The 25,398-nt window shown below is 41.6% G+C and overlaps 3 protein-coding genes across 4 annotated transcripts in view; all 3 read right to left on the bottom strand.

The window, feature by feature from the left end:
• Positions 1–466: 466 nt before the first annotated feature.
• LOC121648324 (oocyte zinc finger protein XlCOF6.1-like) lies at positions 467–22,826 on the bottom strand. Of its 2 annotated transcripts, XM_041998348.1 has the most exons (3): positions 22,562–22,826; positions 5,311–5,459; positions 467–3,668 (listed from the first exon to the last, which is right to left on the bottom strand). In XM_041998348.1, exon 3 carries the CDS (start codon positions 3,612–3,614, stop codon positions 2,352–2,354), a length of 1,263 nt encoding a protein of 420 aa, XP_041854282.1. In that variant the 5' UTR covers positions 3,615–3,668; positions 5,311–5,459; positions 22,562–22,826; the 3' UTR covers positions 467–2,351. The 2 variants fall into 2 exon arrangements, with proteins under 2 accessions (XP_041854282.1, XP_041854283.1); XM_041998349.1 differs by lacking the exon at positions 5,311–5,459 and having other exon boundaries at positions 22,562–22,820.
• LOC121648328 lies at positions 18,507–19,855 on the bottom strand. The gene is made up of 2 exons (XM_041998353.1): positions 18,639–19,855; positions 18,507–18,567 (listed from the first exon to the last, which is right to left on the bottom strand). The coding sequence occupies exons 1-2, from the start codon at positions 19,256–19,258 to the stop codon at positions 18,558–18,560; spliced, it is 630 nt and encodes a 209-aa protein (XP_041854287.1). The 5' UTR covers positions 19,259–19,855; the 3' UTR covers positions 18,507–18,557.
• A 525-nt stretch (positions 22,827–23,351) lies between the features above and the next one.
• Positions 23,352–25,398, bottom strand: part of fras1 (Fraser extracellular matrix complex subunit 1) — a 290,358-nt gene continuing 288,311 nt past the window's right edge. The window contains exon 73 of the mRNA XM_041998958.1: positions 23,352–25,236. Within this exon, the coding sequence (XP_041854892.1) occupies positions 24,655–25,236 (582 nt within the window). The 3' untranslated portion in view covers positions 23,352–24,654. The remainder of the gene's footprint in view (positions 25,237–25,398) is intronic.

Raw genomic sequence — 25,398 nt, 5'->3', positions numbered from 1 at the left:
TACAGTTTTCCTCCTTGTAAAGATTAACAAAAATTTGTTACATATTTAGAGATCACATCATAATCAGCATCCACACCACTTCCAATCATTAATTTAAATAGAAGGTGCTGCATCTAATGACTATTCTGATGGTTGATTAGTCGCCAACTATTAAAACGACTAGTCGACCAATCGGATTATGTGTCTCATAATTATTAAATGGATCTTATTTCACTTTCAGCTTTGAAATCTTGCATAAGGTTGTTATACAAGTCAGATGTGCCTCGTCTTTAAATGTTCGAGCATTGCAGACGTACCTCCGTGGTACGCAAAGTCCGCTTTACAAATCTCACATGTATTTATTTTGTAAGTTTAACGTGAAGTTATTTCAGACTTTTGATGTCTTCTGCCGCCGTTCTATTTCCCGGTCGGCCGCCATACATTTCCCCTGGCAGACTTTATTGCGCATGTGCAACTCTTAGCAAAGATAGGAAAGAAGACGATGTCTCACTCTGTAGTTTTTTTTTTTTTGTTGTTGTTTTTGCCGACAATAGTCGACGGGTAAATTTGTTATCAACTATTTTTATGGTTGACTATTGCCGACAACGTCCACTAATCATTGCAGCCCTATTCCATACTGAAAAAATAAACATTCCCCCTTTAATCCATTTCAGTCTTGAATGGATCAAGGCTCCCTTGGCTCTATCCTCATGTAGAATAGAACTGTAGAATCCTCATAGATATCATCCACCTCTTCTTGAAGTTTGTCAGTATGTGATGTCATCATCATCATCATCATCCAACATTTTTAACGTATGAATTCTTGCTCAAGTCAATAGCAAATTTCTGATTTAATATTTCAGTAACTCCCAATTTGTTTTTACCAATGAGTGTATGATTTAGCCTTTTCCAGTATTTTTCAATAAGTCTTTTGGCAGATATAGTAAATTCTCTGTTGGATAATAATTAACAGAGACGGCACTGGTAAAAGTTGCCAATGATCTTTTAACAGCTTCAGATAAAGGACTCCTGTCTGTACATATCATGTTAGATCTCTGTGCTGTATTCGACACCACTGATCACAACATTCTGCAACAGAGGCTTGAACTTTAGGATTAAAGAAACAGAATGAGGCTGGTTTAAGTGATGTTTGATAGATTTAAGTTTGTTTATGTAAATGAGTCTTCCTCATACACCAGAGTAAGTAGTGGAGTCCCTCAGGGTTCTGTACTTGCACTTATACCTTTACATTGTACATGCTTCCCTTAGGTCAGTGATTCCCAGTCCAGGTCCTCGGGACCTCCTGCCCTGCATGTTTTAGATGTAAACCTACTTTAACACCTGAATTAAATGAATGGCTCGTTAACAGGATGCAAAGAACTTGATGAGGAAGTTAATTAATTTGAATCAGGTGTGTTGGAGTAGGAACACGTCTAAGACATGCAGCGCAGGGGGTCCCAAGGACCTGGATTGGGAAACACTGCCTTAGGTGATATCATTAGACAGCATGATATAAACTTTCATTGCTATGCGGATGATACTCAGATTTACTTATCCATGACAAGTGCTCTGCTCTCTGCTCCTTATCTTTCAAGTATGTAAGTCATGATAGTATTTGCATCATTAACGCATTTCTCCTTTCTCAGCAGGTATTCCTGGCTAAAAGCTGCATTGTCTGTTGGTCTCTCTTTCCTGTCCTCTCCAACCTAACTGGTCGAGGCAGATGGCCGTCCTCCCTGAGCCGGGTTCTACTGGAGGTTCTTCCTTCGTGTTAAAAGGGAATTATTCCTTTCCACTGTCACCCACTGCTCCATGTGCTCTCAGGATAGGGGAATTAAACAAAGTCAAGATTTGATGCAATCTGTTGGTTTTCCTTAACTAGGCTGTTATTTATTAGAAATTGGCTTGTATGAATACAGACTGGATGACAATAAATTGGCTTGAATTGGATTGTCTGTAAAGCGCCCTAAGATAATGATGTAAACTGACGCTATACAAATAAAACTGAACTGAAAGCTGAATTAACTGTTTAATTTCCAGTGGCTGAAAGACTTTGTGAACTTCACTGGTAATATTACTTTTTAGGAGAATTGTTTTGTGGTCAGTAAGTACGGGGCAAAAGACAAAGAGAATGAGACCTTTGTTCAAGTCTGTCTGGAATTAGTCTGGATTAAATAAAGCTGAGCTGCGTTTGTAGAACAAGTTGAGACCCAGTTAAGAGATGGTTTTAGTTTGAGTCTGACTTTCGGGTGAGTCTTTCTTGGGTGACTTACATGAAATACTGCCTGAAGATCTTTTAACCAGCACATATCTACACTGTAAACAACACATTATTTACAGATTTGCATTGAAGTCCTGCAACTGTGCTTCTTCTATGTTGTGTGGAGACGCATGTGTGCTTTTAAAGTGCGACGCCACCTAAATAATTCACCACAAACCTCACAGGGAAATGGTCTCTGTCCAGTGTGGATTCTCATGTGTTGGTTTATGCCTGTCTCGTGTCTAAATCTATGTCCACATTCATCACAGCTGAACGGTCTGTCTCCTGTGTGGCTTCTCATGTGTCGGTTTAAAGTCGTCTTTTGACTAAATCTTTGTCCACATTCATCACAGCTGAATGGTTTGTCTCCTGTGTGGATTCTCATGTGTTGTTTTAAATGTGAATTTTGATTAAATCTTTGTCCACATTCATCACAGCTGAATGGTCTCTCTCCTGTGTGGATTCTCATGTGTTCATTTAACAGTGTCTTTCGACTAAATCTTCGTCCACATTCGTCACAGCTGAATGGCCTGTCTCCTGTGTGGATTTTCACGTGTTCCTTTAAGCGCCCCTTTCGACTAAATCTATGTCCACATACATCACAGCTGAATGGTCTGTCTCCTGTGTGGATTGCCATGTGTAGCTGTAAGTGTATATTTTGACTAAATCTTTGTCCACATTCATTACAGCTGAATGGTCTCTCTCCTGTGTGGATTCTCATGTGCATCTTCAGATTTACCTTATGACTAATGATTTTACCACAAACATCACATTGAACTGCCTTTTTTCCTGTGTGAACTCTTTCCTGGATATTTACATGTTGTATCCTTTTAAAACATTTCTTTCTGTTCAAACAGCTCAAAGACCTTTTTGTTAAGTGTCTCTGGAGAGATCGTTGGTCGTGAAATTCTTCACCACATTCAGAGCAGCTTGGTGATTTTTTGGCCGTGTTAGACTCCACATCACTGTTTACACCTGATCCATGTGCCTTGTTGTCATTCCAGCTTTTATCACCGTCTTCCATTTCAGGTCCAAAATGTGACAAATGTATCTCAGAAGAGCCTGAAGCCTTTCTGTCACTATTTGGTTGTAAACAAATGTTTGGGTCTGGATTACTGGTTATTTCGGGCCCTCCATAGTCTTCTCCATCATTTTCTGATTTAATCTGTTTAGCTGAGTTGGTGGTTGGAGTCTCTTCCTCTGTGTTGCCCTCAGTTTTGGTTTGATGAAGATGGAGTGAAGATGACCAAGGCTGAAGTTCTTTATCATCATCATCATCATCTTCACTCTTCAGAGTCGACATCATCATCATCGGTAAACTGGTGACACTCTCCACCATCCCATCATCAACTGCTTTCCATCCTGATTGGGCCATAGTTCCTCTTTAATGAGATGGGAATCTAGGTCCAGACTTCGTTTACAAGGAACACTGAAATGGAAAAGAAAGATAAAGTTACATTACTTTTTCTTTTTTCTTTTACTTGTCCTGTCCAGCACTGTAGCAAACAGAATGATGATCTGGCTGTTGTGTTATGCAGAACAAATTTGCTCTGTCAAGAGCAGCTTTATAGGTATAAGGCTTGATAATCAAATTTTTTTATTACTTTATTTGTATAAATACATTGTTTTATCTTATTTATGTAGTATTGTGGAATTTGTGTAAATCTTGTTGGACCTGACCCGAGGGGACAGGAAAAAAAAAAAAAAAAAAAAAGAAAGAAAGAGAGAGAGAGAGAGAGAGAGAGAGAGAGAGAGAAGTAAAAAGTAGAGACAAAGATACAGTGGATAGAAAGAATGACCCTTCAATTCAACCTAACACCAGACAACCAGCTGCTACACCTGAACAGAAACACAACAGAGAACTTCTTACAGCTTTTACAGGTAAACTAATCTGACAGTCATCAGGAGCTTCTTAAAAAATAACCAAGACAACGGCAAGATGTATCACAACAACCAAAGTATCAAAAGACACACACAATAAATAAATAAATAGTCAGATAACTAAAAACCCTAAACAAAAATATCTTGTGTATAAACCCAATGGACCACTCAGTGACTGTGTCAGCATGCAGAGTGTAAGGAGTCAGGACTGAGCAGAGATGAGTGTGATCATGCAAATGTGACCACGCCTCCACAGAGGCCACAGGCAGACTCGGGCAGCCCAGAGACCAGGGAGATCAGTTGCAATCCCAGAGCATGAACCCTCACCACTCCCCCATCCTTCCCCCACACCCACCCTCCTCCACCTATCCTCCGCACCCCATCCTCTCCACACCCTCCCTCCTACACCCATTTCTCCCATCTATCCACCCTGAAACCCCTCACTCACAGCCTCCCGCACTCCATACCCACAAACACTACCTTTCACACACCCACATCATACTTAACCCACCCACCATGCTCTGTATGAGGCATCCTCAGCAGACCAGAGGATAGTGAGCCCAAAAATCCAGAGGACCCCATTGCCCTCACCTTCCCCGCTCATGACTGTTTTGTGTGTTGTTTGCGATTAAAATTGAGGGCAGTAACCACTGGAGCAAGGCCACCCAAGCAGCCCCGCCCGCCATGCACTACATGGCACGCCCCCGAAAGTTGTTTGTGTTGTGTTTATTGTGTTTGATGTCTAAATTTAAGTAAAATTGATAGGCTAGCTGGCACAGGGGGTAGCCAAGGAGACCACTTAGATGGTCCGCTCCGCTCCACCCAGCACGACGTGCACGCCTCTTAAATCCCTACATGTGTGTGTGCGAAAAAGAGCGGGGAAGGAGAAAAGTCAGGGGATGTAAGACCAGAGGGAAGTGAACTTCCCTCCAGTGGATAGGCTGGTGGCGGCAGTAGGCACCCCTGTTTCCCGGGAGGACCCCAGGGCCAGACAGACCAGGAGTAGCCGCCCCCCACAACTAGGACATACACAACCGCAGCCAATGATCCGCGGTCACCCATCACCACATGCCTAGGGGGTAAGGAGACAAGGGGGAGGAGGATAGCGGGAGAGTCCAGATCTATGACCCACCACCCCCAGGCCCACCTAGCCCCCCACGGGTACATGTGATCCCTCCCCACATACACACCTATGTCTCACTTATCCTGACCATAGACTGTATATACAAGATGGAAGGAGCCTCTGGGACGTCACTCGTAGGTTTCTGAAGAGCTGAACTGAAGCTCATTGGGCGTTCCCACCGTCGCCATCTTGGCAGCGTCACGCATGTTGTCATTCCTGGAAAATACAAAAATGGGCAAAGAGGAGGAGCTGAGAGGGGGACTGTGAAGGTGGGGGTGGAAGATTGATACCCATTAAACTCCAAGCTGCCTGTAGCTAAGAGCTACTCGAGCTAAGCCGGCGCTAACGGTAGCTAAGCAGCTAATGGAAGTAGGCAGGCTAAAGCTAAGGCACGCTGTTAGCCGGCTAAAATCCGCATTTGTGCTGCACTCTCCCTTCTTGCTGCGGATATTGATACCTGTCAATCAAAAGGACACACCCCTAATTATGCTGAATTTCAAGATAAAATAACAGCCACCCCTAGTGGATGAGGGGTGAACTGCAATTTCTTGCACTTCTGCATAGGCTTCACATTTCACCGTCGAAGGTTGCCACTTGATCCTGACACATATACACACACGCAAACACACACACACCAGGGCTCCAGACTGCGACCAAATGGTCACATTTTGCGACTAAAATGTGAGAAAAGTGAATTTTTCATTCACTCACGCAATTGCGACCAATACATTTGCCTGTCTTTTTCTTGTAGTAGTTATACCTGAATTTATTTTGTCGCTAACAAACGTTTGCTTCCCTCTTCAACTCAGTAGTTCACAGAAATGCGCAAATTAGCTGCTGGTTTGCCGACTCTAACTTCAATACGAGAAAAAGAGACGAACACCAAGGAAGAAGACGACAGCCAATGTGCATGTGAGCTGAGACGAACGAGCACTGTGATTTGCTTATGTGTGGAAAGAGGCGGGTCTTGGGGGAATTTATTATTTCTCAGTGTTAGCGACTTTGTCGCTATATTTAGCGAGTTTTCAGACCCCTCTAGCGGCTTTTTTTTAAAAGCGACTAGCAACAAATCCAGCTACTTTTTCCTGGTATTACTGGAGACTTTGAGACTGACGTGAATGAATGTAGTTTACTCTTTCCAATGAGGAGCAGTACTGTGCAGACCCCTCTCATACGAGGCTTGGTTTTCTCAGAGCAGCAGCAGCTGTATTCAGAGCAGACGACTTTTACCTCTGTTTCATGACCAGGCTGAAAATGAAACGTACAAAGCTGCTGCTGCAGGATCCTACGCTGGTTTACTGTCACAGTAAAGTCTATTAATGGAGAGCGTGGACAAAAATATTTAAAAAGTTAAGTGTTGTGATGTTCCAGACACCTAATTAAAAAACAAAATACACTTTAATTTATTTTGCTGTTCTAAACATTTTTAGGTTGTCTTTTTTATCAATTTTAGCCCTTCCCACTACATCCCTCTTTATGGCAGCATCCATTACAACTATATGTACCAGGCTGATTATGCTAATTAGCGACATCTAGCGACTTCTAGGACAGCCAATAGCTACTGTTCTTACTGAGAAGTGGGAACAGTGGCTGGAGAGGAGCATCAGTCCCTGAGGCTGTTTATTATCAGGAACTACATGGACCAGTCATACAATGTCCTATGGGGGATGATGGGGACAAAGTTGCCGTTCTGCTTCGACTACAAAGTGAAAATCAAATCAAATCATCAAATCAAATCTGATTTGACAAGTTCTATGTCTACTTGTTTTGTATTAGTGCAACCAGTAAGATGTTTTTTTTTTATGTTATGGAAACTGATGCACAAATAAATGTGAATTGTAAACATTGTGATTTCTGAATTTATTGTTCAAGTATTTATCACTAATACAGTGAAAATGAGAGGAAATGTGCATATTTGCTTTGCAAGGTGATTTCAGTGTGCGCCCCGTTTCAGTGTGAAGAATTTTGAATTGTACTGGTTATATATTTGAATTCTTGGTCATTTTAAAGGTGTTTAAACATTTGTTTGACTTTTTTGATTAAAGTTACAGGATAAGTCAGCCTCCTATTTTGAAGAGAGATTAAGTCTTCTAGTTTGGATAATAGTCTATATGTTTTTGATAATAGCTTTGGGGCACTGAGATTCAAGAATTCTACCACCCTAATAGGTTTAATTGATTAATGGTATATTTTTTTTACATATATTAGATTTAAGCTGGTGATATCCTAAAAGATTTTTGCTGCTGATTCCATATTGTGAAGTAGTGCTGGGCGATATGACGATACATATCGTGGGGACGATAGAAAAGTGTCTATCGTGCCATTTCTCTTATATCATTTCTATCGTTTCTAACCTAATTTTATCAATTATTACAACAAATATATCATTAAATAGGCTGCGACGATTTTATTAACGTTGTCTTGTCACTATGCATACTCTAAGTTTTTATAAGTGAAAATAAAGAAGAATAAAAAAAGATTTTCTGCAAAGAAACTCCGTCTGGTGGTTTTGCGACATGACGCTGCTTTACGTTCTTTGATTCTCACGCGGGTTTGCAAAATGCTTTACGTTAATCATGAGTGCTGAACGATGGACGCGCAACAGGTTGATGTTTCATGCCCGGAGTCGCAGATAGAGACAGCTACGCAGGCAGCCCAAGAAGAAGCACTTTTACCCAAAAGAGGGGGTACGTCTGTGATTTGGTTACATTTTTGGTTCAAGAAGTCCGACACGGATCAGAAGACGGCCATATGCAAACTATGCCCGATGCCAACACAACAAACCTCTTCTATCACCTTAAGAAGGTCCACGAAAAAGAATACATGACAATCCAAAAAATCCGAGCTAAACCAAGTGGAACGGCGGGGGCAAGTTGCGAAAAGAAAAACTATAGCCAGCCGAAGATAAAGCAGTCTTTCGCACAAGGTACGCCATATGAGAAGGCGTCCCAGCGCCATAAACAAATCACATGTGCCATCTCGCGTTGCATCTGTAAAGGCATGGCTCCCGTGTATATAGTTGAGAAGGACCGCTTTCAAGACCTTAAATTAATTAATTAAATAGTGCTTATTTTGACAGTTGAGTTTAAATAACTGTATGATTTTGAAAAAAATGTGAAGGCTACTGTACCTCAACCACAGCTGTTTTCATTTGATACATTTATACTGCTGCACTAAATTGTATGTTTCTCATTTGTGACAGTACAGTTAAATGTCACTTCAAAATAAAGCTGGAGAAAAGTAAGCAATGAAATTTTTGTCAAACTTTTCAGAGAATAACTGAAAACATACTTTATTGTGGTATATCGTGATATATATCGTTATTGTGATATAAAATAATCCATATCGTGATATATGATTTTTTCCATATCGCCCAGCACTATTGTGAAGTGAGAATATTAAATGCCAGGAAGTTCCATTTTCTATTATATGTTCGAACCATTTTATTCCTTTATTTTTCCATTGAGTGAAGATCTTTCTGTTTTGCAGGATGTCAGGGTTGTTCCAGAGGGGTGTAAACTTAGATGGAAAAAGGGAGGATTTTGTTATTTTTAGAAATTCCCACCAAGCCACTAAAGAGGAACTGATATTGATGCTTTTAAAACACTGATGTGGTTTGATGGTTGAGCTGATGAATGGCAGGTCAGAGATAAACAGATCCTCACATAATGCTTGCTCTACATCTAACCATGATTCATCCAGACTGCTAGGTTTAAGCCATTTGGAGATGTACTGCAGCTTGTTAGCTAAGAAATAGTGATTAAAGTTGGGTAGCTCCAATCCACCTCTATCTTTAGTCTTTTGTAAAGTTTTTAGACTGGTACGTGATGGCTTGTTTTTCCATAGAAATTTGGATATGTGTGAGTCCAGTGACTTAAACCAGCTGAAAGATGGTTAAGTGGGTATCGTTGAAAATAGGTAGTTATGTTAAGTACAACCATGATTTTAATTGTGGCAACCATGAGTGATATGGTTAAGTGCCATCCAGACTTCATTTACAAGGAACCGTCTCTGTAAACACTGAAATGAAAAATAAAGATAAAGCTGGATTTCAAGTCCATGCAGCAGAAAACCTCCCACCTCATCCCCTCAGAGCTTCTTCAAAGTCATACCTTTAACAAGTCTGCATGACCAATACCTCAGTCAACAAGAAGAGCAGTGTTGTATAAAATATTAAGTAATGTTGCAGAGAAGACCTTGTGAAGAAGAAAAGCTTATTACTGCCTCAACTTTATCTGTTGATCAACAAACACAGTGCAGCAACAAACAAGTGACTCACAAATTCATGTCAGTCTTTTTTTTTGGCTCTGTGGGTTGTGATGGACATCTCTCCCCTCCTATGATACCCCACAGTCTCAGTTTTTCTCTAAGGTGATGTGCCTGCAACCAAAGCTTCTGTGTCATACAACAGCTTAGCTCTGTCTACTGCACTGGGTCGGGTTCATCTAAACATCTAAACATATTGTAGAATTTTGACTTCTGAGCCAACTTCCTGTTCATAACAAAGTATTAATTTCTCTGTGCAGCCTTGAGTAATTGAGTCGAGCTGCATAGTTCACTTTTTAAGCCTCATTTATTAAAGAAGCTTGACTGAATTGCTATTGAACACATTTTATTTAGGTTGGATTATTATCACTTCCATGCCACTAAAATCCCTTCTTGGGAACATGTTAAACCTTCCATCAAACCTTCCATTTACCTACTGATGACCAGAGATGCCAGTAACGCGTTACAAAGTAACGCGTTACAGTAATCTGACTACATATTTTAACAAAATATAATCTAACGCGTTAGGATGTCCTACAATGTAATCAAATTACCGTTACTCTTCATATTCGTCCTGCGTTACTTCGGCACTCCCCACTCCTTTCACATATGATTTGAAATCAAGCGCCATGGACGAAAGTGTATTTATCTAACTCAACACACCTTCTCATTAACGGTGGTACAGAAATTTTATGTACTCGTAAGCATGCAGTTACCTTTCTTCGCTGAAACTTGACCTTTTTTAAATCGACAAACACAAATCATTCACTGCACATGACTTTAGAAAAAAATATGATATAGAAACTTATTACCCTGGTGCATGATGGGAGGTCCGCCTCTCCACTTCCCTCATCAGAACCTATTCCAAACCGAATTGATTTTTTTTTTTTTAATAAGTCCGTTACTATTTCATTATTTTCTCATGTGTAAACGTAAAACATAATGAAGATTTGTCTTATGCTTTTTTTTTTTTTTTTTTTTCGTTTTTTTTTCCCCTGTAATTTTCAAAACTTGCAAGCTGCCTCTGGAACTGAGGTGGACGTTAAAGTCCGGTTATCGCGAGAACGTGACATGAACTCATGTATTTACTTATGTTGATGGTCACAAGCTCAACAATGGAACAAGAAGAAAAAGGTGCGTTTTCACATTGGAAATTCCGCCATTACTTTCAATTTATTTCATCTAAAGAGAAAAACATTCAAGTACGTTGTAAACTTTGCGCTGGTAACAAGACATTGTCAACTGCTAAAAACACCACATCTAATCTGAAGAAGCATTTGGAGTCACTGCACAGTGCCATTGAATTGATAGAAAAGGCGCCAAGTAAAGATGGAACTAGGGAAGCCTCGACTTCGGCAGGAGGTCCTCCGCTCAAACAGCAAAAACTGGACTTCAGTAATAAACAAATCAGTGGGAAAGAGCTGAAGAAATTGGTTGGGCGATATGTTGTTGAGGAAATGTTACCTTTGAATACCGTCGACTCACCCGCTTTCCGTGCCATAATAGACAAAATCCCTACCAGTGGTGCCAATCCTGGGCTGCCCCACAGAGCGTCTTTCTCATCATACTTGGAGCAGGAGTATGCAGACATGGAGAAGAACCTGAAGGCCGCGCTAAACGAGGTTAACTTTGTGTCAACAACAGCAGATATTTGGACTGCTAATAACCGGAGTTACATGGGGGTAACGCTGCACTGGATCAGTAGATCAACATTAGAACGTAACAAAGCTGCATTGGCATGTCGGAGAATTCGTGGCAGGCACACCTACGATGTTATTGGTACAGAACTTGAAAACATCCATTCATCATATGGACTGATCAATAAAGTTGTTGCAACGGTGACCGATAATGGTTCAAACTTCGTAAAAGCTTTTAAAGTCTATCAGCCTGCAGAGTCCGACGATGATGATATGGGGGAGGAAGAAGATGTTCCTACCGCGGATGATGTCACTTTTGCAGATTTGGCAGAAATCCTCTCTGCAGAAAATGATGGGCAGGTGACTCTCCCCCCGCACTACAGGTGTGCTTCCCATACTTTAAATATTATTGCTACTAGTGATGTGGAGAAATATTTGTTGGGCAGCGTGGACAGCAAAGCTGTGTACAGGAGCAGCACCGCCAAATGTACAGCCCTGTGGACCAAAGCAAGTCGGTCTACACTGGCTTCAGAAATGGTGGAGGAGGTCAGCAAAAAGAAGCTTTTGGTGCCAACATCCACAAGGTGGAATTCATTTTATGACGCTGTAACAAGAATAACAGAAATCCCCATGCAGGAGCTTAATACCCTGTGCACCAAGGTTGGAGTGACATGCTTCAAGGATAAAGAATATCATTTCCTGGCTGAGTACTGCACTGCCATGAAGCCTCTCACTGTCGGACTGGACATTTTACAAGCTGACTGCCCTTATGGGACTCTACTACCAACTCTTGAAGTCTTGATGCAAAAGACCCTGGCTCTGAAGGACACCCTCTCCAAGACTACTGCAGGCCTTCCAGATGCCATAGTGCAGGTATGTTCCATCTTGACATTTTTATACTGCACTATTCATGAACATAAAACACAATATTGCAGTATGTAAGTTGTTAGCACAAATACAGGTGCTACTTGGAAAATTAGACTATGGTGGAAAAGTTGTCTTATTCAAGTAATTCAGCATAAAAGGGGAAACCAATACATTTTATGTACTAAGTACAGATCCAAAGTTTACTCTGAGTATTGTATTTAAAATAATTTTTTATTGATTCCACGAAATACTCTAATTTTCTGAATTTTTTAATATGAGGTTTTCTGAAGGTGCAAACCCTTATCAACAATATATATATTGTATATATATATATATATATATATATATATATATATATATATATATATATATATATATATATATTGCATAACATTTGTCTATATATGTGCATTCTTTCTTTGAAGTTAAGTTACAATAATGCACAGAACTGCAGGCACTCATTCAGGATATTTAAAATTTTTGAGTAATAACTGTATCACTGAAAATCATATTAAAAATATCCATAATGTTAATCCCACTTATGGTTTGCAAATATTTCTGGGATAAATAAATTGTAGCCTAAGCTTTATAGACTACAAATACATAATGGTTGTAAACATATCAAAAATGTTTTTCAGGCTATCGGGAATCGCTTTGCGGGTGTGCTGGACAATAAAGATGCCCTCCTTGCAGCTGTCAGCTGTCCAAAATTTAAAGTCCGGTGGCTGAGAGATGAAGGCAGGAGGGAGCAAATAAAGGAGCTCCTGATAGAAGAGTGTCGCTCCACTGGTCCTGCTACTCCTGCTGCAGCACAAAGTCTTGCCATTGTCACCAAAACATCTACCAGCGATGTTGAGGTGGACTTTTTCTCCTTTGAGACTGAGCCAGAGGAGGGGTATGTGGCAGAAAAGGAAGTGATGGACTACCTAAGGTCAGGGCATGAACTTCAGGTTTTGGATGTGTTTCCTACCATAAAGAAAATATTCCTGAAGTATAACACTCCACCTCCATCTAGTGCTCCTGTCGAGCGACTTTTTAGTCTCGGAGGTTTGGTGCTCACTCCTAAAAGGAACAGATTATCTGACAAGAGATTTGAGAAGCTTCTCTTACTGAGATATAACCACTGGTTCACTTCTCCCTCTTTTCCATAAACATAGGATGAAGGCCACATCACTCATAGCCACGTTTGGTGTTAAGCTGGTGTTAGATGTTATGTAAAACCAATTGCTGCTTTAATGCTGTGACCATAACGAGAGATGTTGCTTTATTTTATTGTTATTCATTTGAATTAATGTATATGATGGTAGGGAAGAAGCACTGAATGATTTACAAAGTTAATAAGAGACTGACTATGTTCATAGAAGGTGAAAAACAATTAAAAGTTACAAGTTGCAAAACATTGTAAAGTCACCATTCGTAACTAATGCACTTTCAGTAAAGTATATGCGAAAAAAAATCGATTGTCATTTTTTTGTTTGGGGGGTTTTAACTAATAAAGTAACTAGTAATCTAACTTAGTTACTTCTAAACCTTAGTAATCAGTAAAGTAACTAGATTACTTTTTAAAGAAGTAATCAGTAATCAGTGGTCAGATTACTTTTTCAAGTAATCTGTGGCATCACTGCTGATGACAATGGAAGCAGAACAATTACTCCAGCTAGAAAACTTTCTGAAGCAGGATTGTTACGACCCCTTCTTCTTTTGTGGCTTTGTTAATTATGTTTGTGTGCAGGTGCAGCTGGAGTATTCGGCGGGGCGTATATAAGACCCGCCTACAATCGGCCTGCTCTTTTTTCTCTTTGCTCCGCTCCCAGGCCGGACCTGCGCCGTTGCACCTCGCGTTTGTGTTTGGTTTAGTTCTACATCATACAACACTGCCTGCATTATATTTGTACACACAACCAAGCACGCCCTGACATTACTGATATTGCAGACAATCACACTTCATGATTATATTATTTTGTCTTAAGTTTTGGTTTAATAAATAATTATAATTGGTTTTCTTGGTTGTTCGGCGTTGTTTTGTTATAACCGTACGGCTGGTTGTAACAAATGGGGGCTCGTCCTTCTTGTTCTCGGGTTTTTGTGTTCTCGTTGGGTGCGCCGTGGTTGTTCTTTTGAGTGTGCGTTGGGTGGTTTGTTTTGGTTGTTCTTTGTTTGGTGTTTGGCGCCTGCGGCTGTCTTTGTTGGCGGAGGGAAGAGCCCGCGGTGACGTCGTTGGCTGGGAGTGGAGTTTCGTTTGGCCGGGGTGAGTTGATTGCTTTTTGCGGCTTAGCCGGTCGGTTGCAGGCTCGGTGCCCCGGTTAGGTGTGGAGACGTTGCTCCTTTGGGCTTCGTCTGTGTTTTTTTGTTAGTGTCGCGGGGACGCGGTTAGTGTTCGCTGCGCCAGCAGTGATCTCGGGGGCACGTCCGCGGGGTTTGAGGGGGTGATCTGTGTAGATTGCCTCGCGTCCCCGCTGGTTTTCAGTGCGTAAGTACCCGCCGCTGGCCTGCGTGAAGACTAGGGTTGAGCTTGGTGTTAGGTTAGGTAAGTTTTGTTAGGCAGGTGTGGTAGCGGGGCATTGGGTCTGCTGCTGTTTGTTGGTGCCGTTTTTGCCGTTTGGCCTGCGGTGTTTGTGTTGTGTGGGGAAATCATGGTGACTGTGTCGGAGTTTTTTCGCTCTCCTTCGCTGGAATTTTTGGAGGAGTGTACAAAGGATCAGCTGCTGGAGATTGGTCGTTATTATGGCGTTGAGATTGATAGCAAACGTCTTAAGGTGAATTTTAAGGCCATCCTGATTGCCAATTTGACGGAGAAAGGTGTTTTTTTGGCTAAGCCTCCGTCGGATTCTTTGCCGGGTGCAGCTTCGCTGACGCCGGGTGCGGTTTCGTTACCGCCGGGTTTGACGTTTGAGCAGCAAAGGGAATTGCTGCGCTTACAGTTTGAGATTGAACGCGTGAAGCTGGAGTCAATAAGGGAAAGCAGGCACAGTGACGCTGCGGTGCGCTCGTTGTCGGGTTCCTCTGCTGCCGACACTTTTGATGTTCTTGGTAACTTGCGCCTTTTGCCTCAGTTTCAGGAGAACGATCCGGACTCTTTTTTCCTGATTTTCGAGCGGTTGGCCGACGCACGTAAGTGGGACAGTTCGGCGCGCGCTCTGTTGTTGCAGTGCGTTCTGGTGGGCCGCGCTCAGGAGGCGTTTTTATGGCAAGCCGAAAGGGTCAAAAAACGTCTTGATTTCCGCGCGATAGCACGTAAAAAACGCGCGTTTGTTTGGGAAAAACGCGCGTAAAAAGCGTGCACTCCCGTTTCCCAGTGTCTTTGAACGCGCGCGCACGTCCCGTTTTGATCGCGTCCCGTTTTGAACGCGTCTCGTTTTGAACGCGCGCGCGCGTCCAGTTTTGAACGCGTCTCGTTTTGAACGCGCGACCGCGTTGCCTTTTGCATCGCGCTATCACGTAAAAACGTGCAATGCCGTTCTGTGTTTAAATTATGATAATGAATGTCACAGTTCCCACCCTGAAGTTTTTGCTCTGGCAGACTAGACTGAATGATCGCTGATCCACAAGAACTGTTTATCAGCAGCCTTCACTAGAACCGTTGTCTATTCAGCAGTTAGAGACAAAGCATGCCTTTACAAAATCCTTTGTGTAATTAGTAATAGAGCATTGAAAGCCTTTTCACTTTACCAAATATATTTTTGTATTTATTTTGATGTATATAAACGTGTCCTTTTTTTTGTAACGAGTGGTCGACCGTCAGATATATCTTTTGCCAGTCATTTCAGCTGAACAGATAGCGCTGAGGTAATGTCGCTGCCTTTAAAGTTGCTCTTCTCTTTTGTTAGATGACGCCGGTTCAAATCTCAGCCCGGACATTACAAATTTTTCACACACTGAGCCTTATGCTACTTTTATTGTGTCACGGACACCTAATACCTGACCTCATTCATAAAACACTCACTCTGAATACAACCGTAATTCTTCGTTAGATTTTTAACTTTTAATATTAAATCAGATCAGACGTGAAGACCAGCCTTTCAATGGATTTGTGCTGCCATCTACTGGCGTGTAATGAAAACTATATGTTTTTGTATATTTGCTGGTTTCATTACTTCACTCAACTAGACCTGGAAGAGGCTTGTCAATTTATTGTCAAGTCATATGGTCACAGTAATTTATGCATGCATAAAATCTAAAGTTGGCTCACAACACAGATCAGACATATAATTTTGATAACAACTTCAAAGTGACAATGTTGTAGTGCCTGTAAATGAGTTCCATGTCAAAATATGATCAAAAGTGGAAGACCATTTAACAGTTAATTGTTTTAATATTTGTCAACATTTTCAAACAGAATTGAATGTTTTTAATTGCATTTTTTAAATAAATTTTCATAATTGTAAAATTGTTTTTGTTTATGTAAGACAGCACATTTCAATGGAAACTTTTCTACAAAAAATAAAAAGTAAAACAAACATTTACAGAATTGAAGCATTCAGTTCATTCTGCCCGCACCTGTCATTTTTTCTTTGTCATTGACTTTTAAAATTTACCAGCCTAAAAAATAAATCAGTGTCAGTGTAGGGTATGGGAGCAGACAGCGGTGGTGATAGAGCAGGTACATCATAACCAGTTAACATCAGAAAATCCATAATTAAATCATAACGTAAAACAGCTGTTGTTAATGGTTCAAAAAAGTATTTATTGCCAAACTAATGGTTCTGTATTTGAAAATAAAATAGCATACTTTGGTGATAGTAAGTACAATATATTATACAGTCCCTTACACTGTATAAGGGATTGCATAATATCTGTATAACAGTACAGCTCATTATGTGCCAGTGGATAGCAGCAGGGGTCCTTAGAATGACAGCACAAATACTGTGTCTAGCTACTGTCAAAAACGTCAAATAAGGAAACAGTCCTGAAAGTTATGTGTCTGATCTGTGTTGTGAGCCAACTTTAGATTTTATGCATGCATAAATTACTGTGACCATATGACTTGACAATAAATTGACAAGCCTCTTCCAGGTCTAGTTGAGTGAAGTAATGAAACCAGCAAATATACAAAAACATATAGTTTTCATTACACGCCAGTAGATGGCAGCACAAATCCATTGAAAGGCTGGTCTTCACGTCTGATCTGATTTAATATTAAAAGTTAAAAATCTAACGAAGAATTACGGTTGTATTCAGAGTGAGTGTTTTATGAATGAGGTCAGGTATTAGGTGTCCGTGACACAATAAAAGTAGCATAAGGCTCAGTGTGTGAAAAATTTGTAATGTCCGGGCTGAGATGTGAACCGGCGTCATCTAACAAAAGAGAAGAGCAACTTTAAAGGCAGCGACATTACCTCAGCGCTATCTGTTCAGCTGAAATGATTGGCAAAAGATATATCTGACGGTCGACCACTCGTTACAAAAAAAAGGACACGTTTATATACATCAAAATAAATACAAAAATATATTTGGTAAAGTGAAAAGGCTTTCAATGCTCTATTACTAATTACACAAAGGATTTTGTAAAGGCATGCTTTGTCTCTAACTGCTGAATAGACAACGGTTCTAGTGAAGGCTGCTGATAAACAGTTCTTGTGGATCAGCGATCATTCAGTCTAGTCTGCCAGAGCAAAAACTTCAGGGTGGGAACTGTGACATTCATTATCATAATTTAAACACAGAACGGCATTGCACGTTTTTACGTGATAGCGCGATGCAAAAGGCAACGCGGTCGCGCGTTCAAAACGAGACGCGTTCAAAACTGGACGCGCGCGCGCGTTCAAAACGAGACGCGTTCAAAACGGGACGCGATCAAAACGGGACGTGCGCGCGCGTTCAAAGACACTGGGAAACGGGAGTGCACGCTTTTTACGCGCGTTTTTCCCAAACAAACGCGCGTTTTTTACGTGCTATCGCGTGGAAATCAAGACGTTTTTTGACCCTTTCGGCTTGCCATACGTTTTCTGTGCTGTCCGTGTCGGATAGCCAGGATTATGTTAAGGTGAAGGCGGCTGTTTTGCAGGCTTATGAGCTGGTGCCTGAGGCATACCGACAGCGGTTTCGGTCTTGCGGAAAGGCCGCTGGGCAGAGTTATCTCGAGTTTGCTCGGGATTTGAAGTTGCATTTCACGCGCTGGTGCTCAGCTGCGAAAGTGGCTGATTTTGAGCGGCTGTGTGAGTTGATTCTCTTGGAACAGCTGAAGGATTCGGTGCCGTGTGTGGTTGCCACGTACATCTGTGAGCAAAAGGCCGAGACGGTGGCTGTGGCTGCGGCGCTGGCGGATGACTATGTTTTGACTCATAAGTCCCAGTTTCTGTATAGTGATGGGCCTTCTCCGGGTAGTGGGCGTGGTGAGTGCCGAGCTGCGTCCGTGCGTCGTGGGGATGTGTCGTCTGACGCGCGTGCCGGGGCGGAGGTGTGCCACTACTGCCGTGAGAGGGGCCACTGGAAGGGGGATTGTCCTGTGTTGTCATCTAGGGGGAAAACCTCGGCACAGAATGTTAATCCGACCGCGTTTGCAGATCCGGGTGGTTCTCCTGTTGCCGCTGCTGGAGTGTGCACTTCATTTCCTTTGCATGTCCCCGACGTGCTGGATTCGTATGCCCTTTTATTCGGACTGGGTTCGTGTCCTTGACAGGTGGCGCGAAGACTCCTATTCGGATTCTGAGAGACACGGGTGCGTATGATTCGTATGTCGTGGGTTCGGTCCTCCCGTTCTCTTCCCGTTCGGCTACTGGTGATTATGTTGTGGGTCGTGGCATGGGCTTGACGACGTTGCCTACTCCGTTGCATAGAGTGGTTTTGGACTGTGAGCTGGTGCGTGGGGAAGTGTCTGTGGGCGTGCGGGCCGCGTTGCCCGTGGATGGAATTCATTTTATTTTGGGGAATGGCCTGGCGGGCGGCCGTGTTTGGTCTGCTGATCCCTTCTTGCTGCGCGCTGCCGGTTCGCTTGTTGGTGACAGTGGTGTTCGTGTGACAGCCTCCCCTGTGGTTGCGCTGTGTCCGTCTGTTCAGGGGGGTGGGTTGTCTCCGCCTCCTAGGGTGTTTCCAGCGTGTGCCGATATGCGTGCTATGTGCGCGGCTTCGCTGGATGCGGTCGCTGTGAGGGAGGACGTTGCTTTGTCTGTGGCAGATTTTCCTCTTGAGGTGTCTCACGAGGAGTTGGTCCGGGAACAGCGTGCTGATCCGTCTTTGACAGTGGCCTTTGGTCTGGCTGTCCCAGGGGCGGCAATAGCAAGCGTGGCGAGTGGGTACTTTGTGCATGATGGTTTATTGTTTCGGAAGTGGACATTTGGGGGCGACCGGGCGCGTGAGGTTGTGTTTCAGCTGGTGGTTCCATCTATATTTCGCACTGTTGTCCTCGGAGTTGCTCATGACGACTCTGGTCATTTTGGTGTGCGGAAAACATATTTGCATCTCCGCAGGCATTTTTTCTGGCCGGGGGCGAAAAAAGATGTGTCTGCTTTTCTTAAAACGTGCCGGGTCGTCCGTTCCGGTGCCGGATGACCCCTGCTGTGTTCGGTCGGGGCGTGACATTGCTAGAGCTGATGCGTTGTCGAGGGCTCCTGTGGTTCGGTCTGTGGGTTCCCTGGTGTGTGGTGGTTGCCCTGTTTCTCACCTTCTCTTCCCCTTTAGGTGCCGGTGGAGGTGATGGTGAGGGTAAATTTGGTTGGGTGTTTGTACACGTTTGTTTTTGTTTTGGTTTTGTTTCGGTGGTTCACGGGGATGACTCCCCATGACCCCCGTTTTTATGGGGGGTGGTGTTACGACCCCTTCTTCTTTTGTGGCTTTGTTAATTATGTTTGTGTGCAGGTGCAGCTGGAGTATTCGGCGGGGCGTATATAAGACCCGCCTACAATCGGCCTGCTCTTTTTTCTCTTTGCTCCGCTCCCAGGCCGGACCTGCGCCGTTGCACCTCGCGTTTGTGTTTGGTTTAGTTCTACATCATACAACACTGCCTGCATTATATTTGTACACACAACCAAGCACGCCCTGACATTACTGATATTGCAGACAATCACACTTCATGATTATATTATTTTGTCTTAAGTTTTGGTTTAATAAATAATTATAATTGGTTTTCTTGGTTGTTCGGCGTTGTTTTGTTATAACCGTACGGCTGGTTGTAACAGGATGGAAATTGACATGAGCTGTGAGACATACATGTTACTTGATGCATAATGAGATACTGATCACACTTCTGAAAACTGAAATATTATCTCTACCACCAACTCATCTCACAATTGTTTTCATTTGAGGGTGAAAACTTAAGGAGAAAGTTGGGTAAAATTCCCTCATGAACCCCACCAATTGAGCAATAGCACAGGAGCTAAATGTTCATGTGCAAAGCGGTGCAAGTTCCTAATATATCCAAACACAAAACATATTTACTGATATTCTTGGAATATGTCACATTGTTCACGACGAACCAGTTTGTCCCCCTCGGGCCCACCTTTCATACTAGAACTGCTTTAAAGTGCCTTGATAACGACGCCACAAATTCACTGACTGATTTACCATAAGATTAAAACTGGAACCACATAATATGAACATTATTAAGCTGGTCTCCTTCCCCCATCAATGGAAAAGTTCCCAAACCCATTGACATGTTGCTCTCCGGGATGGATCCTCCTCTATATATATACCTAAAAGCTGTCCAGACTTCCAAAGCCAAAACACGATTAACATGACCATGCTCATAATCTGCCCTGATGCCACACATATAGAAACAACACACAGGTGAGCAGACTACCATCGGCAGGCAGAGTTCGCATGTTGGAAAACACGGCAACCAGATGAAAATTAAACAAAAGGTTTTTTTTTTCATTTTCATGAATAACAAAATTATGAAAGAAATATGTCAATATTATCATTAAGCTTTAATCTCACAGTCATGGCATTAGAGCTGAGATGGACCATAAAATGTCCATAAAAATCTTTTTTCATATATTGTTCATGCCTAAGGAAAATGTCAAACAAGTATGCAAAAAAGATCTGAAGAGCAATGTGTGGTGCACTTCTTAATTTTTATTTTTCCAGAAAAGTCTTTTCATGTGATCCATGTGTAATAGATTTACATGATTTGATGTTGGCTTTTTACTATGGTTTAATGATAGCTATGTACCTATACTTTTTATTTAATTGTCCACTAATAATTTATCTTTATTTACTGAACCCCTTGTGTTTTCTTTTGCTTTTTTATGTTTCAATACTTTTGTTGACCTAGTTCATGGTTGGATTGTGCATTCTATACATTTGTATACATGTGTATAGTGTACTTCCCTCACAAGATTATATATATATTAGCAGTATTAATAAAGAGAAAAATAAAATCAGTGGTTTCTGTAAAGCACTGCTACATGATCGTTTAAATTGATTTACTGTTTTTAATGTTTGATTATAGCAATTTATATTTTAAATGTATTGCACTTTCATTCTTGTATTTTATTGTAATGCGTCTGAGTGTCATGGGAAGCGCTTTATAAATACAATACAACCCCCTGGTGGCATGGACCACTCATTACAGTGGTCCGGACCAACAACCCCCTCTCCTCTGTTGGCTGGCCACAGACTTTTCACATTAGTACCAACTCCCAATGCCTGTGCAAATTTTGTACCAACCACCCCTGTTTACACCCATGAATAATCAACAAATTTAATCTGTAGATGTATCAAAGTTAGTTTCAATGGATGGATGTTACTTTGTCCAAACATAGGTTTGCTGTTCTCTCTCATACCATTGTACAGTCGAACAACAGCAAGTGCTATTCTTTTCCAGCTGGCTGGTCATTCTTTTCTTGATATGACTTTCCAGTTTGTTATTAAATAATCAATGCATTAACCATGATGTAAGCCCATTCATTGTTACTTTATCTGCCAGGAGAGAGCGCAACCTCGTGGGGCTGGATTGAAAATAAAGTCCCTTGTGTGTTTGGTACATCGTTTAGCTGTTTTGTGTCATAAAAACATGAATAGAAGCCAATTTCGACTGCTGTGCTGGTCTGAATTAACTGGACATGCCAATATAAGAGAGCTAATAGAGGGGGAAATCTGGACACTTTACCACACATCTATATTTTAAAATCCAGGTGAAAAACACTTTTATTTACTCATGAAAGAGTAATTTTCCTGTGAAAAACTGAAATAAAACAAGTTTTTTTTTCCACTTTAAAGACCCCTTCATAAGATTTTATAAGAACAAAGTAAATGTGTGTGGGGTTAAAGCAGGTCTGAGGGGTGAGAAAGTTAAGGGGGAGGAGCGAGAGGGACCGGAAGTAACGACAGAATAACTTCCTCCATTCTGTCAACACGTCCTGCTGGACATTACAGTATTTTCATTTCACCTGAATTTCATGTTTCTCGGTTCAGTTTTTCAGAGAAAGCAAGACTTGCAGAAAATAAAGAATTTTCCGCGAGAACAGGAAACCAAATCGACCCCCTGAGCCACCGCCGCACCAACAACCAAACCTCACTAAGCACCAAACATCACAGCCACACACTTCCCGGTAACATTACCACTTACCGATAAAAACCAAACACATCACAACGAGGTATGTCAATTCTCACCTTCCTTCCCGACGAGGCTACCCTCGATAACAAGTCTTTGTTATTTCCTCTCCGGCGAACTGGTCTCCACAGAGGACAGAAACGAACAAGCGTCAGTATTCACGTTACGTCGGAGTCTCCAACTGTAGTTTAAAGCGTCAGTTAATGCTGCAGAAAATATTCTGAAATTAAATAAACCGGATCCTTGAGATCTTCAACTTCTACCTCAATTTTATTCTCTGACCAAACAACACAGTAAAGACTGGGTCCGTTCCTTTTACCTTCCGGGACACCAAGCGGAAGTGATGTAATGCGGAACCCCGTCTTCTTCGTTTTCCTTCCTTCCTTTCTTTCTTTCTTTCTTTCTATTTATTTTTTAATTAATTCATTTTTAAAATTATAGACACACACACATATATATATATGTATATATATATATATATGTATATATATATATAATCTTTAAATGTGTTTTCAAAGTTACAAAATATATTCTTATACAAAATCAGGCCACTTTATTAGGTAAAAACTTGCTAGTACTGGATTGGACCCCGTTTTGAGGACGTACCCCTCAAAATCACGAAAATAAATAAAAAATAAATTAGTTAAGTTAGTGTTTTAAAATGGGCTTGATTTTTCACTAGCTTAGGTAGAATCCCATTCATTGCTATAGGACAAAGGTTTTGAGGTATGTTTTTCTTGGGTTTTCTTAATACTGTGCAACAGATGCAGTTTAATTAGTGGAATAAAAATGAGAAATAATGCCTTTGACAATGGCACTAATAATAAAGACAATATACGTCATTTTTTTTCAGATTTCTTTTATTACAAAAAAAGGCACCAAATACAGGCATTATACTGATAGCGTTGTTCTTTTGTTTTTTTTCCCCGACAAAATGATAGCACCAAAAATATAATTATATTTCCCACAACAACTCATTCTCTTGTTTAATAGGCACACAGTTAAAATAGAAGGTGGGATTAGAGAAGATACATGTCAACATCTCATACGAGTACAAAGATTTTCTTTCTTTTGCAGTGCTCTCCAACCAGTGTCATACACAAAAAACAAACAAACAAACAAACAAAAAAAAAACAGTGGCTTTATTATCATGAGTACATCAGTGGCTGTAACATAATACATCACATGAGGGTAACAATACATACATGAACCCAAAAATATGAGCGAGATGCAAAATGAGGAGATTGTGTGTCTTTGGACACAACAAAGGCAGGCAGAAACAGAAAATATATCACTTTTGTTAAGAATTATTTCCATTAGAACAGTAGTAAGGCTAAAAAGCAGTCAGGTGGACAGGATCTTTTGCGTCTTATTTAATACAATTGCATGGAGATTTACACTTTCACACTTCAAAAGAGAAATACTTTGGATGATTTGCTTTGAGTTGCATTAAAACCAAAAATACTGCATGGCACTTAGAATTGGCAGCTGTCAGAATACAGTAAAAACACAAAAATCTGACCTCTGTTCAACATGACAGTACAAATGTCTCAAAGTAAGGCTTGAAATACAATTTTTTAAGTTCTAACAAAGCTCCTGGCCATGAAGGAGGGATAACGGGATATGACATAATTGCACTTAATGGTACCATTCACTTTTGTTATTTACATGTAACACACTGTTTGTGCTTAATACTTTCAACAGGAGTTAGAAGCAGCTGTAGCTGATGCAGAAGTGGTCAAAAATTCTTCTTACTTGTATTTCTGAAGTGTAACCGCAGAAAAATCCTTCCACATGAGCTACTACTCCACACAGTAGCAACATTTAAAGCAGTGAAATGACTTGATGCAGCAGAGAAAAGTACGTTTTGTTCCAACAATCACCAGTGTCTGAGCTACCGTTCACCATTTTGGTGCTAAAAGTTACATAAATGTCAAGTAAAACTGAAATGAAGTGTTTGGACAATTAGATGCAGATGTTTTGGCTGTTAAACCCAGCTGAGCTGTTCCTGAGGTTGACCACTTCCCATTTGTTCTTCTAAATGTGATATAAAAATACATTAACAAACATTTTGTTACATTAAGTACAAACTTTCTTTTAGAAAATACCTTTTTTTTTATTATTGATCTTCCTCCTCTTCCTTGTCAGGCTTTCAGACCTCCGTGCCGTCGTTGAGGTTGTTGTGGAGTTTCACCTCCAGGTTGACTTGCTTCACTTTGGTCTTGTCGTGGGGCTCCTGGTTGCGGTTGATGTTGATGTTCCTCACCGTGCAGTGCCCGGTGCCGAAGTTCTTCTCCACACACTTGTCCATGCACACCTCCACCTTGGTGTTGAGCGGGTACTCCTCGTAGATTTTCGCAGAGCTCTTGCTCTTCTTCGTGGTGAAGGCGCGTTGGCAGCGGCGGAACAGGAAGCAGGAGGCCAGCAGGACCAGGACCAGCAGGGTGATGGCGGCCACACCGCCGCCGACAGAACTGCCCACGTGGGCGTTAAAGGTGGCGGAGGGGCCGACTTCGAGGCGAAGCGACTTCATGTTGGTGCCGTTCTTCACCTGATCGCCTTCATTGTCGTAGATGAGTGACTCGTCGAGCGTCAGGCGACCGCTGCGATCCACCAGGTCACGTTTGGAGCGGCTCAGCTGATACGTCAGCGAGCGCTGGACCCTGGGGCTGGAGCGTGACTCTGGGCTGATCACGTAGATCACCTGCAGGTACCACTGATGCCCCGCCTCCACCTATCATTAACAGAAAGCAAAATGAAAGGAAAATATAAGGTTTAGCTAAACAAGTGAGGATTAATGTCCAATCAAACATATTTGTTGTGGCAATGACGTTTAAAACTCCAAGCCATTATTCACTATTTTTTGTCTGCTTGTTTTATTTTTATATAAAACTGC

This window comes from Melanotaenia boesemani, chromosome 11 (assembly GCF_017639745.1).
Source record: "Melanotaenia boesemani isolate fMelBoe1 chromosome 11, fMelBoe1.pri, whole genome shotgun sequence".
Lineage (NCBI taxonomy): Eukaryota > Metazoa > Chordata > Actinopteri > Atheriniformes > Melanotaeniidae > Melanotaenia > Melanotaenia boesemani.
This window is presented reverse-complemented; position numbering and strand designations above follow the sequence as displayed.